At 37.6% G+C, this 18,310-nt stretch overlaps 2 protein-coding genes across 2 annotated transcripts; both read right to left on the reverse strand.

Annotated features, from left to right (window-relative positions):
• Positions 1-1,414: 1,414 nt before the first annotated feature.
• bicdl2l (bicaudal-D-related protein 2-like) lies at positions 1,415-10,384 on the reverse strand. The gene is made up of 7 exons (XM_028031292.1): positions 10,092-10,384; positions 9,481-10,011; positions 8,120-8,230; positions 7,883-8,041; positions 4,993-5,075; positions 4,738-4,858; positions 1,415-2,513 (listed from the first exon to the last, which is right to left on the reverse strand). Exons 1-7 carry the CDS (start codon positions 10,281-10,283, stop codon positions 2,130-2,132), a joined length of 1,581 nt encoding a protein of 526 aa, XP_027887093.1. The 5' UTR covers positions 10,284-10,384; the 3' UTR covers positions 1,415-2,129.
• Positions 10,385-12,549: 2,165 nt separating this feature from the next.
• Positions 12,550-17,503, reverse strand: sumf2 (sulfatase modifying factor 2). The gene is made up of 10 exons (XM_028031293.1): positions 17,368-17,503; positions 17,218-17,335; positions 16,991-17,138; positions 16,781-16,895; positions 16,072-16,116; positions 15,852-16,002; positions 15,449-15,504; positions 14,847-14,931; positions 14,594-14,735; positions 12,550-14,088 (listed from the first exon to the last, which is right to left on the reverse strand). Exons 2-10 carry the CDS (start codon positions 17,315-17,317, stop codon positions 14,001-14,003), a joined length of 930 nt encoding a protein of 309 aa, XP_027887094.1. The 5' UTR covers positions 17,318-17,335; positions 17,368-17,503; the 3' UTR covers positions 12,550-14,000.
• Positions 17,504-18,310: the final 807 nt, after the last annotated feature.

Raw genomic sequence — 18,310 nt, forward strand, 5'->3', positions numbered from 1 at the left:
AGAGTATATCACCAAGTATATATGCTGCAGCGACGTATGTAGGTTCGCAATCATAGTGGTTTTGATTTAATTTCAGTCTCCTCGGGGTCGATGAGTTTGCTCCAGTAGTGAAACTGCCACATGTGAGAATAAGCAGGGTGTTGTTCATTTATTTGTATGAGCCTCTTTTGTCAAGAGGTCGTTTGCTTCTGTAAAACTTTAATAAGATTCTATAACGATGTTTAGTAGACTTTTAGATTGGCAGCTGGGTTGCCAGGTCTGTATGAATTAACATTTAAAGCACTAAATGTTTACTACAATCAGTGTTTTATGTTCGTTTGAATAGAGAAAAAGACTAAAAAAAACTCAGATTAAATTAAATTATACTGATTTAAATTATTTTTATAAACCTCAACGATTAAATCCTCCTCCCACAGGATGGATTTGTGTTGTGGCACAATTTAAGAGATTGTCGGGGGGACATTTGAATGCAGATTTTGTAGTTTAAAAAAAACATTTAAAAGGAGAGCTGTCCGCCAACATGTTTGAAGACTGTAATGATTTGGTCGGGATTGTATTCTGACACTATGAGCATGCCTTTTCAGCTGTTACCTTTCTGTGCTGTGTACATCTTTGTTTGTTCAACATGTTCGCACAGTGGAGGCACTTATTCTAAATAATGGAAACATATAAATTTTAAATGTTCACTAGATCCATATAGAAGTGGATTATATATAAATATATATAAGTTGCTGGAGATATTATACAATAAAATGTCTAAAACCTGTAAAAATGTTGAGCTTTTCAGTAAAAATGTATTTATTTACACCAAGTTGTAACTGTACTTTTAGGTTCTTTACATGTTGCAGTATTCAGTAATGTTTTAAATAGCAACAGAGCCAAGGTGCAAAACATGTTTTCCAACAGAAAATTCATTATCGAGCTGCTTAAATCTTTTTAAATACTATTGGTTTTGACAAAATTATCTGGAAATTAAAATTTTGGTTTTTTTTTTACTTCAGTTTGACAGAAAAGTCAGACACTTAGGAATCCAATTCTCTTCTGGTCTGTGAATACACCATACTTGAAGCTAACAACACCCTTCAGTGTGTATGCTATTGCAGAGGGAAGACTTGGTAACTTTCAGCATCATACATTTTTTTAAAATGAAGTCAGAAGAAGCACAGAGATGTTTGGAAGCCGTTTCATGAAAACTGATTTTTGTCTTTCATTTCCAACTTACTTGCTTCAATAAGCAATAATTTATCAAATCTGCTCATAGTCTGCTTCACTGAAATGTGATCTTCTAATAAAAATTTATTTGAGCACCAGGTGGCTCTGAGTTATTTAAGACACGGGTCACAATCGGCCATTTCATTGGACTTGACAAGCAATAAATATAACTTTTTATTGCTTAAACCACAAAGTATGAAAGTATTTTTAAGCATTTTTATTTAGTTCTGTAATTTTGATCAAAATTACATCATTAAGAAAATACACATTTGTTAATAAAATAGAAGAATAGTTGCTTTTATTCAGAAACCATAAAATGGTCATAATAGTGAAACCCTTTTTTACAAACACACCAACACGGCGTAGCACAACCTCTACTTACATTATCAATAAATAACGAAGGCTGAAACAACATCCTCAATGCTTTAGTTTGTAGTTTACGTGGTTTGTTGTTTTTGTGATTTTGAGTTGGAAAAAATAAATTCAGATTAATTGTGCAACTAAAACTCTGTGAAAAGTATCAGACGTTGTTAGCATTTCTAATAGGTTGTAGCACGTTGTGAATATATTCCTTTACTGTTTGATAAACAGGACTGGAGAAAAATATGTCCTTGTTTCTCTCATAATAGTTAACTTGGTTTCTGCTCACAACAATTCAAGAATCCCGACATGCAACTAGAGCAAGACCGAGTAAATATAACTACTTACTAAATATTTCTCTATTGCTGGACTGGAGAATGTCTCCTCTTCAAACCTGAGTCACATCCAAACTAAAAGCTCAGCAGATTCATGTGAGACCGGCTTTCTGGTGTCAAACTGGACTCCCATCATTGTGACCAGTCAAACGAACAATAAGCAGCATGTTTTTAATTCATGAGTCTTTAGGAAGATCCAGTCTATTAAATGTCCTGACGGCTTCAGTCGAGCGAAACCGCCTGGAAGCCATCGTCTGCCCTGCCCCACTCCTTCTCCTGCTCGGCTGCGTCCTGATACCCGAGGCGAGGCCTGCTCTTCCTCAGCTTGTCCCGCCAGGTGCGCGTCCCGCCGTTGGGAGAAGAAGCGAGCGGAGTAGCATTGATGCTGGGAGTTAGAGGAGGAGAACTGGCAGATTTGTTCACAAAGATCTGGTTGGAGTTGGTGGTGGGAGGTGCAGGTGACGTGTACAAGAAGTTGACCGGCCGCTGGAGGGGAGGCTGCTTGTTTCTCCGCAGCAGGCCCTTGCGAGAAGACTTATTCTGGGCCTGCTGCTCTGCCAGCTGCTGGCTCAGCACCTGCTGCTGGAGGAGACGCTGAAAGTCCTCCTGAGGAGAGCCGGGAGAAAAAAAAGGTTAGGAGCCAATCATATACGTGCCTTTTGTATAAAGAGGTTGTTTGCTTCTGTAAAACTTTAATAAGAAACGTTGATTCTATGGGGCCGGAAATTTTGCACATGCGCATAACGGCGGAGGGCAAAAAGATTATCCTTTGACACGCTATCCGTAGCAATTCAATTAACTAAATAAAACTTGAAGATATTGGTATGAATTTAGTGCAGTATACCACAGCAAAGATTTTTTAAAAATAGCGCAAAAAATTGTTAAAGAACAACTCAAAACCACTTTTTTCTCCTCGCTTTCTGTGTCGGCTACATTACGCGCAGACCCGTTGCCATAGCAACTGACAACAACGATGCTTTAAGTTTCTAGATTCAACACTTAAAAAAACACTTAAAAATTTCCAACACAAAGAACAGAACATTACAGTTTCATGTTTTTAGGCTTGATGTATATTTTGCAATTATTAATAAGTGATCGCTGTGGTAGATTAGCGACCGCTGCTATTAGCTAAGCTAACACAGCGGTGGTTGGTTAGCCAACTTAAACAACTGCTCTAACATCTGTCAGATAGTAGAGGTGTTTATTTCGCCTCTTTTTATTTTTATGACTGAACCGAAACATACCGAACTCCACATCACATCCATAGACATGAATACAGTCACATCTACACGTTAAGGTTGTCAAAGTCAAGCACAGTACCGCGTTTATTACAGTGAAAAACACTTTGTTTCAAATTTTCCATGTTAAATTATAATTTAATAACATAATCCCATATTGATGTAGTTTTTTTGTGAGGGGTAAATTTTGTTAAACGTTTAAAATAACTCTTTTGTCTACCTTGCTTTTGAAAGTAAAATATAAATTGAGGATCTTCTCATTTAATGTTTTTTTATGTTAAATATTTTTTCAGTGCATGAGTGTAAAGGCAATAATCAATAACAAATGATAATGCTGTACTCTTTAGTGTATGAATAACAAACTGGGTGTACTCAGACACACCTACATGAAAAACAATGACTAAACATATTCTTGATTCTTCTCAAACTACCATGCAGAAGATGAATAAAAACTTATTTATAAGTGACAAGATTCTCATATTACTAATGTTAATTTAAAAAGTATTGAAAGAAAAAATATTTACACATTTATACCATTAAATCTGAATTATTCATACTGTTTTGGGAGCATGTTGGTGAAGTTTTTCTCACTGAAACAGTCTGCACGAATGTTAAACTGGTCCAGCAGCAGACTGACTCACTGATGATAGAAAAATGGACAAAGCTGTAAATGTTTTACGCCTCAAAGAGCAAAAAGAGAAGCTTAGAATCTAAGCAAATCTAATCCTTGGCATTTAATGAGCCTTTTTTAAAATAGTTGACTCCCATAAATGTGCTGTCCTATTTTACTCTGCTTTATTTTGATCTATCCCATAAAAAACACAGAAGTTTTGAGCTATAACATGACAAAATCTAAAAGGGTTTAACAGCTGCTCTACGGAGCTAAATCGGGGCCATAAAGTTTGTTCAAAACAAAAAAACAAAAAAAAGCTGAAATAAAAAAATTGAAACTGAAAAAAGTTTTGAAACTCAAAGTTTGACACTGAAAAAAAAAGATTTTTAAACTGAAAAAATGTTAAAACAGATTCAACATTTTTTTTGTCAATTTCAGTTTTTTTTCTTTTGAACAAACTTTATGGCCTCAGTTTAGCTCCATACTGTTCCATCAGTTGGAAATGCAACTCAGAGTCTTGTTAAAATGTCCTGTTGTAATGATTTCATATCATTATTTGGTATTAAAAATGAATCCATACCTAATTTCATATAATAGCTGTCCATAAAATATCTCTTGGTGTAAATTGGCTTAAGCTACGGACCCAGCTCAGTGTCGTGTGTTTTTACTACATGGTGCAGGAAGCTCAGTGCAAACAGGGAGAACAAAACCCTGAGGCCAAATACCAGCTGCTGCTAACGAGTTACAGATGCTCATTGCAATGTAAATTAGTTTTAATTGGAGTTTCTGCCTGCGTCATTCATCTCCTAACCTGGCCTTGGTTAAAATCTTCTGTGTCACTGTTTGTTTCTGTTCAACATTTCCAAGCTTTTCTTGGCGAGTTTCACATTTTACTCTCTGTTGACTTTAGTTCTGTGTTTAGCCAAAGAACACACCCTTCCTCTGCTTCTGCTGAACATTGAACCTGTCTCCGGTTTACCTTCCAGGCCTCCAGCTCCAGCGACAGCTCCAGACGTTTCTGTGCTGCCTCCAGCAGCTGGTTGTTCAGCACCATCATCTCGGTCTTACTCCGCAGCACCTCGCCCTCCATCGCCTTCTTCCTGTGCAGCAAAAACAGAAGAAGTGAATCACTCCTTAGAATAGATTTACAGCTTTCAGCTTCCCTTTTCTGCCAGAAGTATTGATTTGTGGAAAAACAACAAAAGGTAGTGCGACAGTTTGTGTGAGAACTCACTTCTCTATGGCCTCGTCTCTGTCCCTCAGAGCCTGCTGCAGGACGGCACTCTCCTCTGCTCCACTTGCTCCAAGTTTTGAATCCTGAACGGAGAATCAACCACAAGAGGCATTATAAACTCAGTTCAGTTTAAATTACTTGTTTCTCATTTGGATTAGTTGCATCTATTCCTCCTCCAGTTCACACATTCAACAAAAAACACATAACATATATAGATCACATGGTAACACTTTATTTGAATCAAATAGCCCTTTATGTTATGGAAATATATGACAATGTATAAGGATCATTGTGAATACAAAAAAAAAAGAAGTACATTACCGCCAAAAAAAATTCAACATTTTCCAGAACAAGAAAATTTCTAAGCTCCAAAAATGTAAAAATTACAAGAAAAATCTCAACAATTTTGAGATTAATCTCAGAAATGTTCTCGAAAAAACATTTCGAAATATTTGAGTTTCCAAAGGCAAACATTTTTGATGTTGAAAATACTTATCTTTATTCTAGAACATGTCTGAGATTATGCTCAAAATTTCTGTTTCATCTCAGACATGTCCTTGTTTTTTCCAAAACATTTCTGAGATTTTTGGCGTAAATGAACTCTTCCTTGTTTTTGTGTACAACGTCCCTAAATAATACGGCGTCATAGAAAGACAATCAACTCTTGTCAAAAAAAAGAAAACTGGGTTTTTAAGAAAATGGCCGCTTCTCAGTTATTTGTTAGTTGATTGATAGGAGCAATTAACTTTAGATTGTCGACAACTTGCATTACTAGTTGGGAGTGAAATGATAACCCAGTTTATAATTTTCTCTTTAATAATTGACGCAGAGAAACAAGAATCTCAGATACTTTTAGATGTGAACTTGTCAGACCACATAGCTGAGCGCCCCTGGGTGGAGTCCTCATCTCAGCGATGCATTTTTCAGTGAACAATGCTTCACCAGATCACGCGATCCTCTCAAATGACAGAAGAAGCTTCAGGGGAAACTTTGAGGATATGACGACTTTGGTGCCCTGCCAAAACGGATAGTTATCTTTTATCTTTATAAAAGTGAAACCATCCTTAAATAAGTTGGATCTTAATCACTTATTTAAAGGAATAAGAGCCAAAGATTTCTTATGGTTGTTTTGTTTTTTTTTTTACACGAAATCTCTTCTGAGCTCCTATTTTTTTATTCTGTTGGTTCCACCATTGATGTTTTAAGAAATGTACAAAAAAGGCAGTTTTCTGTGTAAACAAGTCTCCACTTTTGTCTCAGCTCATTCGTTTCTCAGAAATGAGCCGAGACTAAACTCTTGTGAGCGACATGCCGACTGAAATCAACTGAAACTAAAGGAATGCAGGTGAAACTAGCAAAAGTATTAATTCGTTTCACATTTTGTCATGTTGCAAACACAAACATCTGTGTAGTTAATTTGTTGTGAGGGGGACCAAGAAAGTCAGGTTAGGCCAAACATAAACATTTTCACCTTAATGTAAAACCCTTTGTGTAGCAAAAAATAAACAATTAACTGAGCACCAAGCCCACAACAGCACCATAGTGCCGTGGGAATGCTAGTCTTCAAGGGGGAAAGGAAGCAGTAGACTACAAAGTAACTTTTTGGAAAATATAAACAGTATTGTATAACCTATACAGACCACCCCCAAATATGAAACATGGTAGCAGCAGCGTCATCCTGTGGGGAAGCTTTTCCTAACAGATACATGGAAACTGAGTTAACAGAAAGAAGGATAGAGCTGAATGATGAAAATCTGTTACAGGCTGCAAATGATTTAAGATTACAGTATTTTCCGGCCTATAGAGCGCACCTCTATGCTTTAAGCCGCACCCACAAGGCTTTTTTTTTTTTTTTTTAATAAAATGGGACCGTACATATATATAAGCCGCACCGAGCTATAAGCCGCTGGCATCTCCGCCGCTCTCGGTTTTCCACAAACCGATATATCTACTATTAAGGACGCAGCCCTCCGTCTCCAACCCCGAACCATGGATTCCTTCGACCGGTACTGCCAGATCGATAGCCCTCAACTTAAAAGCGGCATCATATGAACTTCTTCGTGTTGTTTCCATGATGAGGGGGTATGAGTTTGAAAACATTTCTCTGTCGTGCCTGCTGCTAGCATACTTTCTTCTTTGATTTCCAATTTTGACTTCCATTGATTCACTTTCTGCTAAAGAGCCCCCTGGCGGTTGAAGAAAAATCCACAAAAAAGCCACACGGGCCAATAAACCGTATGGTTCAATGTGTGGGGAAAAGTAGCGGCTTATAGTCTGAAAAATACGGTACATTAGGTTATGTTCACACTGCAGTCTGAAGTGACCCAAATCCGGGTTTTTTCCCTTCTTAATGTGACCTGAATCTGATCATCATTGATAGTGGACAAAACATCACTATTCTGCGTCCTGATACGCGCAAGCGGAAAGAAAAACAACAACCATGGCGGACAATAATGAGGATTAAGTTGTTAATGTGCTGGATCCAGTCGGACATCAAGTTCAAAACTGTAAGATACGCTCTGCCATTAACATACACCTTTACTTCAGCAAACACTGAGCGCTTCTTCTTCTTCTTCTTCTTTTTAATGGCGGTTGGTGAAAACACTGAGCTCGCGACGTGGTTATTGCGCCCTCTACTGCGCATGTTCCCTCGGGAGATCATACATGTCGCATGTATTTGGAAGTGGGATCAACCAGGGCAAAAACTGAATACAATTTCACAAAAAAAGTCGGAATTGTGTGAAATTATTATTAGGAGTTTCCCTTCCAAAAATATAATAATTGTTGGAATATTTATACATTGCTTAAAAACTGACTCTAGTGATGGAAAACTTTAAGTAGAATGAATAAATCCAACAAGAGGAAGAAGTTCGCAGGGTGTGGCTCTTACTTGCTCGGTATGGCTGATTGCCAGCTGTCGAGCCACATTCTTCAGCTCCGCCAGGGCAGAGTCCAGGCGGTTCTCCCCGCCTCGCGGCTCGGGTCGGCCGGACTCTGACGCTATCAGCGGCTGCAGCAGCCTTAGAACCGACAGAACCTCGTCTGTGACCTGCGATAAAGATCAAACTGACGTTATAAAGAGCTTTGCAGAGGTATGCCGTGTCCCGACTTTGGCTACGGGCCTCACCCTCTCTCGGTGCTGGCTCCAGCCGGAGCTTCCCTGCAGTTTGTCCACCTGAGCCTTTAGCTTGATGCTCCTCCTGCGGGAAAGCTCCACTTCCCTGCGGACCTCTTTCAGCTACCAAGCAACACAACAACACTCAATTTAAGCATGTTAGTCAGGAATGCAGGCAATTATTGCCTAAGAGGATGAAAATAAAAATACAACTTCTTGACATTTTAACTCGATATGTAAACAGAAACTGCTAATCTAGATGCCTGAGTGAAACTATGGGTGGAAAAATGCAGTTGTGCTGGCTCATAAACACTAAAAACTAGTACCGTAATACACTGAAGACACACCAATATGCAAATAGATTTATAAAGGACAAAACAATTTTTAAACAGAAATTTGTTTTTTTACAGGTTTATCTCTAGAAACCTGCCTGTATGCAAAAATAAATCATATTTACTGCAGAGTTTTACCACTGTTTTTTTAAAACTTTCTAAATATTTTGTGAAACTCCTGAAAAATATGAAAGGGCTGTAGCAGCAAGTAGCCTCCAGCAGCAGGTATCCCTTTCCAATATTAATAATAATTGTTATTATAGAACATTTGCAGCTCTTCACAACTGTGAGTGAAATAAGATTAAACAATCAATAAAACACAATAGATAGTAGAATAAAGTAAAAAGATAATTAAAAAAACTACTGAGCTTTAAAATAAATGTCTTGATTCTTAATTGAAGAGGCGCAGGAATAAATCTGAGTTTATTCCAGCGACTGCACTGCAAAATTATCAAATATTAATGAGTATTTCTGTCTAGTTTCTACTGCAAATATCTTAGTACAGTTAACTTAAGATAAAAAATAACTTACAAGTAACTTTTCAGCAATATGCAAGAGCTTGGTTTAAGCAAATTTTTCCTTAATAATGATTAAAAAGTACTAATTATAGAAGATTAATATGTATAACAAGATATTTTAAATAATCTGCCAATGGAGCTAGTACTTCAACAATCAATATTGAGAAATAATTTATTTAAACAAGCTCCTGTTTCTTGCTGAAAAGTTACTTCTAAGTTAGTTTTGTGCAAGTATAATAAGATATTTGCACTAGAAACTAGACCAGAAATACTTGGTAAGATTTTGTGTTTTTGCAGTGTATCTGCCTCATTTTCACATAAAGCGTAATGTCTGATCAAAGGTCGACTTTATGGTGTTTTCTTTGTAATTTAGAGTTTTTATTGTGTAAAGCACCTTGAACCAACTTGCTGCTGAAATATACAAATAAGCATGATTGGTTGATAAAAAGAAAATTAGCATATTTCAAATACACACAAACAAAATAAACTAAAGCTATAAATGAAGATGAGTTTGATGCCTCACCGTATCGGAGACGTGTGTCAGCGTCCTGCGCCTGCTGAGCGGCCTGCCGGTGCTGATCAGGTCCGGTAAGGTTTTGTCGGCGTAGAACCTCTGGAAGGGGCTGTCTCTCGGTCCCGACCCGGTTCCGGCCTTTAAAGAGTCCATCGCCTCCTCTGACGGCAGCTCGCTTGGACTGTCCGTCTCCTCGGACTGAGTGATGCTGCGGCTGTCGCTGGCCTCATCCTCGTCTTTTACATTCTGGTCAAAGTTGAAGTAGGAGTTGATGAAAGGCATCAGATCAGAGCAAAGCCCCTCATCGGTCCTGCTGCAGATCAGATCTTCTTCTGGTTCCTCTGGGTCCATCTGTGGTTCTGGTTCTGCCGGGAGGACGTTCGGTGTGTATGATGTGGCTTTCCTCTCCTCCAGTCTGCACAGGGAGGAGTGAAGCAGGTCGCTGGAGGCCAGCCGAGGCCTCAGTCGCTCGTTGAGCTCCGAGAACGGTTTGGAGTAATCCATGACGACTCCGAGAGAGGAAGACCATCTGAGGAAGAGCTGCAAACAGGTGGAAAACAAAGACTTTAAAGCCAGGAGGAGGGAGGAAGGTGGTCAGAATGCGACTGAACCAGTCCTACCCGATCTCCGCGCGTCGTTACAGGATCTAACATGACATGATGTGACATCACAGGAGGCTGTGGCTTCACGCAGCCTGTCTGGGCTTTCTTCCTCTTTTCGATTGCTACACAAACTCGTGACGCGGAGACATACCAAAGCAGCAGGGAAGCAGAGAGGGCGGGGCTTCTGATGCTTAAACACAATGAAATCATCTAATCCTGACGCAGGACACCTGACTGCTGCTGGAGCCAAACGTCACAGCAAAACCACAAAATCCTGCCAAGTGGTGTTTGGTCCGGTTTCTAGAGCAAATATCTTAGTTCACGTAAACATACAAGTAACTTTTCAGCAAGATATAGGAGTTTATTTTAGGTTAATAATTTCTTAATATTGATGAAAAGTGCTAGTTACATTGGAGGATAAATTCTCTTATAAAAATACATTTTCCCCATGTTATAAGTGAAACAATTTACCAAAAAAACAAGTACTTTTTCAGAAATATTAGATGTTTCTAACTTAAAATAGTTCCCATATCTTACTAAAAAGTTACTTTTAAGTTAGTTTTGTCTTATTTCAAATATGCTAAGATATTTGCTTTAGAAACTAGACAAAAATACTTGGTAAGATTTTGTGTTTTTGCAGTGATGCTGATAAAAATCGCTGATAGAAAGAGACGCTGACTGGAATAATTTACTCAAAAGAAACTAGTGCTGCTGGAATCAAACATCACTGCTAAAATACAAAATGTTGCCAAGTGTGTTTTGGTTTAGTTTCTAATGCAAAAGATCTTCACTGGAAATAAGTAAAGCAAACTTACAAGTAACTTTTCAGCAACATATAGGAGCTTGTTTTGAGTAAACAATTTATTATTGATGAAAAATTACTAGTTACATTGGCAGATAAATTCACTTTAGCAAGACACTTTCCTCATGTAGTAAGTGAAACAAGTACTTTTTAATCAATATTAAGAAATTAGTAACTTAAAACAAGCTCCTACATCTTGGTGAAAATTTATTCCTAAGTTAGTTTTGTCTTATTTTGAGTGAACTAAGATATTTGTGCTTCAAACTAGACTAAAAATAGTTGATAAGATTGTGTGTTTTTGCAGTGATGCAGATAAAAATGCTGATAAAAGAGACGCTGACTGGAATAATTTGCTCATAGGAAACGAGTTATTTTTATAAACCTACACACATGATTAGTCACTGGTTTATTTTTAGTCTGAAAAGTTCTTGGGGAAAACACCAGATTACTTATAGAGGATGGTGGTGACAACGCTCCAGCAGAGGTGAGTCAACAACCAACGGAGAACTTTGATGCTGTTTTATTCTCATCTTAAAACATACGTTTTCTTTCTTTTTACTAAACACACTATTCAGGTAATTGCGTGTTTAAGCCTGTTTTTAATTGCGGTAAAGTAGGACACTTAACTGTGAAACGAAAGCATTTCCTTCTGATCACCAGATCTTTTGTTTGCCATTGTTTTCTCCTCTGATAGCCAAACTAGTTTAAATCTACATCTGAAGACATTAAAATCTAATTTATTTTTGTAATTTATTTAAAATCTCACCACATGTTTATATGTGGTCATTTTGATAATAATCGCTCATAGCTAATGAAAATCCAAAATTCAGTGTATAAGACCAATAATAAAAAATATGGGTAAGCCCTGCAAGCTTATTGCTAATGATGACGGCGGCCTACAGGCAGAATATTGGAAAGTTGAGTGGAAGGAAAATTGTATATTTTTTGGAGGTATAGTAATAATAATATTAACAATAATCACCTCACAGCTCAAACTGGATTTGTTCTCAGTGGTCCAGTCTTATTTTTGAATATGGAAGTTTAATTTTATTTGGGAATTAAAATCAAAGTAGGAAGGAACTGAGCCCACGTTACTTGAGGTCTGTTGTGAAGTTTCCACGATGAGTAATGATTCGGGATCATTACTCATCGTTATATCACCTTCCTGTATTAATTCGCTGTATTTTGTCAAGTCGGAGTTGTTTATTTTATTAGGAAACTTTGGATTATTTCATGCTTGTTGCTGCTTTAAGCTTTATGAAGATTTTTGTAGTTAGTTAAGATAGTTGTATTGATATATGTTTATTCTAAGTTCCTGTATATTCCCACCAAGTTAAAGCTATTTGGGTTACAATCGTTTTTTTCCACGACACATTTCATAGTAGTTTACCTGACTCCAAACTCCAAATAAGTACAAGCTGTAAAGCAGCTTGCCAAACAAGATGGCGGAGCGTGATGACATCACTCTAGACTGAAAAAACAAATCCAGATTTTCTAAAAATGTAATCAAAAATTTGATAAAACCAATTTATCAATTTCCCCTGACCTAAATCCAGACTCTTTTTTTCTAGTAGAAGATGAGACCCATCAGACCCACCAATGCAGAGGACCGTCTCCATGCCACTGTGCACCGATGCAGTAATACCATAAACCTCAGACTCTGATGCAGACTACTGAACATACACAAACACCTCTGTATTAAAATCCTCTATAATAATCAAACTTTGAAAGAAATTGATCAGCTGCAGTCATCAATAAAAGAAAACAAACACTGCATGCTTTTCATGAGCTCAACCAAACTTTGGGAGTAATGACCCATATGGATCAAGGACATTGCGTTCTCCTCTCCTTCAGGTATTTATTTGCTCCGTGTCGAAACAGACAACAAACACGTTTCTGCTCTGTGTGAGTGAAACCCAACCACAACATGTAAAACCACTTCACCGACACATTAAAGATGAAATATCTGGTCCAACCACCACTCCAGTGAAACGAGGATTCAACAGGTTTTCATCAGTTTAACAAGAAGCTGGGCGGAGGTGAAACGGCTGGTTGCCTAGCAACTGATTAGGACATAAAACCACAAATTGTCTTGACGTTCAACTGATTAATTGTTGTTTGGAAACTAATGAGGTGGCTCAAGTTATTTGGGTTATTGGGTCAGTGGATTTTGTTTCAGAGAAGCCACAGATGTTATAAGACAAAGATCAAATCACGCATGTTTGGTTTCTGCATTAAAACCAGGGTTTAACTTTCATGTGCGTTCCCACTAATGTACATAAAAACTTGAATATAAGGCTGGTGGTTTCACATGCAGATAAATGTGTGTGGCTCCTTTTAGCAGAAACTCTGCAGACGAGTTTCAGACAGGAACTGTGGAGGTGCAGACTCACCCTGCTTACATGCAACATCCTGGCTGCTTCATTTACCGGCGGCGTGATTGGCAAATGTCCACGATTGCTTTTCTGGGATTAACAAGAAATCCCAGAAAATATATGTAAATAAAAGCTGATTTACATAATCATCTTTTATTCTGCTTGTCTTGTATAATGAAAATTAAATCTCACTTCCCTCCACAGTGACTTTAAACAGCGACTTGATACTTAAACCAAGACCAAAGTTCTCAAAATGAGTCAATTAACATGAGAAAGTGAGGAAAGAGCCAAACGGAGGGATTTGGGTTTCTGTCACTAAACTAAAGCCCTGATTTGGTCTCTTGTCACGTAAATAACTCAACAAAGAGAAATCTCAGCGTGAAGAGGGAAGAGTCCACTTTCTGTTGTTCAGTGAATTAATTAAGTTCATGTTTTTGACTCAGGAGACAAGATGTTTCTATGTTGCAAACAAACTTAATTAGAAGCAGTCAGTTTTATTTCTTAAGTGTTTATTTGTTGAATTTGAGTGTAGAAAAAAGTTTCTCCATAGGAGAAATTATAGTTGCTTCACAAGTGTTCAGACTTCCTGGGGTCCCGTCATGGAGGCCCTCGGTGCTTCGACACAAAACAACTGGACTTCTTCCAGAAACAGTGAAAAGAAATCCAGTTCCTCCCTATCAGAGCCCTGAATTTAAATCATTTCCTTCCATTTACTTTGAATCAAAATAATGAAAAATAAACAGCTTGTTGCTATAGTTCAGCTTTCTCTTTCTGTCCCAAACTGGCTGCACACCTGAAGCTCAGGTTATCGGAGGCGGAGTCTGGGGTGTTGCCCATCCTGAAACACACAACCAGAACCATCAGTCTGTCTTCACAGTTAAAGCTGTTTTCCTCCTGCCTCCCAAAGACACTTTAGTTGAAGAGGTGTGCATAAGACTGACATAACACCTGTCATGAACATAGAGTCTTTATAAATGTTTACAACTGTTGTAAAGAAGTGTAATGACATTTTTAATACAATATTGCTCAAAAAGTATATTAATAGTCTATTAAAAGTGTCAACTTTGCATTGAAAGTGTCATTATTTACCAAATGACATTTAATGACAACAGCCATAAACATGGAGTGTTCATAAATGTTTACAACTGTTGTCAGGAAGTGTCATTTGGTAAATAATGACAATTTTAATGCAAAATAACATTAAAAGTTAATTAAAAGTGAAGTTATTTACCGAATTGCACAACATTTACAAAACCTCCATCATGTTTATGACAGGTGTTATATCAGTCTTATGCACACCCCTTTAAATAAAATGTTATCGAATAAAAATAAAAGCAACTCACCTGGTTGTGATCCGAGCCTTGTGATTGGCCGAGCCGTCCAATGTGTCGATCCAAGAGGCGCCGCGTAAAACGTAGGTGGGCTGAGCTGCCGGGAAGCGTGTGGACGTCCACTCCCACGTGTTTCCCATCATGTCGTACAGTCCTGCATGAGCAGCCAACGCAAAACTAAATTCTTATTAAACTTACTTTTTTGACTGTAATCATAAAAAATACTTTTGGTTTTTGTATTTTAAGTTAGCTAAGGCGCCATTACCATAACTGTTCTGAGGAGGAAATGCAGCGACAGACGAGATGCCATGATATCCGTCCTCTGCAGTGTCTCCGTCTGGAAACTGTCCCTGAAACACACACAGGAGGAAACAGTTATGTTTTCTGTCTTAAAGAGACAATACTGTCAATTATAACACATTTTCCTGAATAATAAATCGTCCCAGAAATTATTGCGATAAATGACAAAATTGTCATTTTGAGACCATTTTCAAAAGTAAAAATAAAAAACATTCAACAGTGGTACCGGGGAAACATTTTAAATATTCACATACAACACACAAAATAACAATAATTAATTATGAAATCTCTGTAAACAAAATCAGATCACAAAAATATGATAGTCATTCAGCTTAGACAAGGAAAACAGGCAAAAGAGGCAGGTAGTGCAGAATCACTACTTCATACCTACGATAGTGAGGGGGAGCATCTCTGACAAGATTTACATTCATTTTAATTTATTATGCAATTAATTTATTTATTGTTTATTGTGACAGGCTTACTTGTTAACATAAAACTGCAGAGAAGTTAGCATGAATGATTATATTTAAAAAATAAATGAAATCAACTCCATGAAAACAATCTGACCTGCCACAGGTTGGTCCTGTTAGGCTGGAACTTGTTTCCCCACGGATACGTCCGACCTGGATCACAGAAATCATTGAAAAAAACAAAATTAAAAAACAAGAAAATAATTCAAATTAAAAAATAATGTTTTCTTCTGTTAAAAAATACATTTATTATGTGTGATGCATGTCTTCCTTGACAGAAAGTATTTATTTATGTCACCATCTAAGAAAAACTGTTAATAAATATAGATTTAAATGTCTGATTAATTTACTAAACATTAACTCTTTATATGTGGATGCTACTTTTAATTTTGATAGTGATAAAACTCCTGATAATGTTTTATTTATTGACTTGCTGTGCAGATTAACCAATCAAATGCGGGTCTGTTATTCTGTGAGGGTCGATGTTCGGTGCCGTTTACCCTGCAGTCCTCCTCGAGCCGCCCACTCCCACTCCTCCTCTGTGGGCAGTCTGTGGCCTTTCCACTTGCAGAACTCCTGCGCATCATTCCAGCTCACATGAACCACCGGGAAGTCCAAACGCTCTAGAATACTTGAACCGGGCCCTGCGGGCTGAGCAGAGGCAAGGAGGAGTGAGGCTTGAGGAATACCCTCAGCGGGAAAGAAAAACGTAAAACTTACCTGTCTCCAAAAGGCTCGTTCTACGGGCAGCCACCAGGGGGCAGACTAGATAGCAGAGAAATGAAAATATCTTAAAACTGGGGTGTCCAAAATGCAGTTCTGGGGCCATTTGTAGCCCACTGAATGATTCTGTGTGGCCCCAGACCACAACTCTGGAAGCCAAATGCAAATGGGCATGACTTTTTTTATCCTCTAGGGAAACATTTTCAAAGGAAAAATCTTAAAATAAAACAATGATAACTACTGCATAACATTTTTCTCATTAGGTTTCCCTTTTTATTTTATTTTTGTTTGATAAATGCATCAACAAAAGCAGTAGTTACTCCCATTCTGTTCTTGTTGCTGAGCTTGGACTAAAAAAATTATCTTAACTTAAAAAAGGTCTGACCCATATTGTTTATTACTGAGCAGATAAAACAATTAAAAATGTAACAAGAAGTTTATTTGTACAGTTTTATTTTAAATGATTACTTTACCTAGGAATTTGCCCATAGGATCATTTGCATCTCTGTGCTCCTCTTTGATTGAGGCACAATTTGAACCACTTTTTTTTTTCAGCAGGGTTCACAAAAAAATCATTCAGAGAGCTCCAAACGGCCCACGGACCTCACGTTGGACACCCCAAAGACAACAACTGAAGCTGCAAAGTTTGCAAACCTCAGCTTTTGAGTCGCTGGTTGGATTATTCTGGTCACGTTTTCATTCTCACCTCTATCCTCTGAGTCACTTTGCTCTTCAGTTCATCTGAAACAAAGTCCTGAAACACAAAACTCCATCCAAATGTCTCAGCCTCGGTTTTATACTTCTCTGCTCGCACAAAGTCTCTGTTGAGAGGGAAGAAAAACAGAAAAACTATCTTAGCACTGCATTAAATAGATATATTATAAATAGCTGAATGTCTGGTTTGTTGGTATATCACCTGAAAATTGAATTTGTGACCGGATATTTGTCTAATCTGAACGGCAGCACCTTCACCTCCCTGACCGGGGACTCTCCGTCCCTGCTGTCCGCTGCTCTGGTTCCCATCTCCAGCCTTCCTCCGGAGATGTTCGCCATCTCCCCAGCGGCTGTCAGAAGGAAATCAGTGCCATTCTGATAAAGGTTTATTCATTTAACATTTATGTATTTTGTAAAAGGAGATCTTACCGAACTCTGGTAGTAAAACAGCAAATACCCAGAAAACGGTTCTAACGTCCATTTTTACAGTTTCTGTCCGCGAGCTGAGGCTAAAGTTAAAAACTAACATTAAAGTTTAAGATTTAAACTTTAATGTTTAAAGTTTAAACATTAAAGGCTTCATAAACACGGCTTCGTTTTCAAAAGCTTTTAAATTGTAATTTGTTGCATTGTTCCTTTTTCTTTTTGGCGACTCACAAAATTCTGTGCGACGTGAGAAACGTTCCGTGTTCAAAGGTTCCGCTTAGCATAAGGAAAACGAAAAAGCCATTTCAGGTGGTTGGAATCTCACTAATTATAGTAAAGGCCTAGGAGAATAAGATATTAGTGGTGTAATGATGCATAAATGTCTATAAAGGGCTAATATGACTAAAACAATTGATAATTTTTATAAATACTTATAAAAACCTTGTTCCAAATCTGATATATGGACCATAAACACGTATTTAACACTGATACCCTGTATGAAAGTCTACATACACACCAATATTAAATAACCAGTTTATGGTGACATACAAAAAAGGTGAATCATGTGAAGCAACTTAAAATCTTGCTCTACCTCTAATGTGACATAATCTGGTTGCATAAGTGTCCCACACCCTTAAACCAGTATTTATTTGATGATCCCTTTAATTTATATTCAACAGTCTCAACATGCCATGTCTCTGCCTTAAAAACCAACCAAATCACAAGATATTCCCATTTATGTCTCTGATCACAGATTTTCTGACAGATAGCTCTGAACTCTGTTTTTGTAGATGTTCTTTCATTTTCTTCTTTAGATTTGTGTCAAAATGGACATTTGTAAACTTTATTTTAAATCTCGCAGTATGAAACAGTCAGCGCCATGTTTCACTAAGTCAGGTTCTCTTTTAATGTGGATTCAGTCCCAAACATTATCACTTTACACATTTTGTCTCGTCTTTTCATCAATTTTGGAGAAACAGTTTACAAAACAATCTTGCCGCTACATATTTTCTTCATGCTGCCCATGGAGTTTATTTATAGAAAACTGGTAAAATATATCTTTCTACTGGCTGATATTGTACAATTATGTAATTTA

Source organism: Xiphophorus couchianus, chromosome 11, assembly GCF_001444195.1.
Source record: "Xiphophorus couchianus chromosome 11, X_couchianus-1.0, whole genome shotgun sequence".
Taxonomy (NCBI): domain Eukaryota; kingdom Metazoa; phylum Chordata; class Actinopteri; order Cyprinodontiformes; family Poeciliidae; genus Xiphophorus; species Xiphophorus couchianus.

Excerpts from the sequence above, each read along its gene's own strand:
- bicdl2l (XM_028031292.1), bottom strand. The coding sequence starts at position 10,283 with ATGATTTCATTGTGTTTAAGCATCAGAAGCCCCGCCCTCTCTGCTTCC. Across the intron at positions 10,012-10,091 it reads TAACGACGCGCGGAGATCGG|CTCTTCCTCAGATGGTCTTC; the intron begins GTAGGACTGGTT and ends ACCTGTTTGCAG. Across the intron at positions 5,076-7,882 it reads CAATCAGCCATACCGAGCAA|GATTCAAAACTTGGAGCAAG; the intron begins GTAAGAGCCACA and ends TTCTCCGTTCAG.
- sumf2 (XM_028031293.1), bottom strand. The coding sequence starts at position 17,317 with ATGTTAGTTTTTAACTTTAGCCTCAGCTCGCGGACAGAAACTGTAAAA. Across the intron at positions 16,896-16,990 it reads GTCACAAATTCAATTTTCAG|AGACTTTGTGCGAGCAGAGA; the intron begins GTGATATACCAA and ends CCCTCTCAACAG. Across the intron at positions 14,089-14,593 it reads AAGGCTCGGATCACAACCAG|GATGGGCAACACCCCAGACT; the intron begins GTGAGTTGCTTT and ends TGTGTGTTTCAG.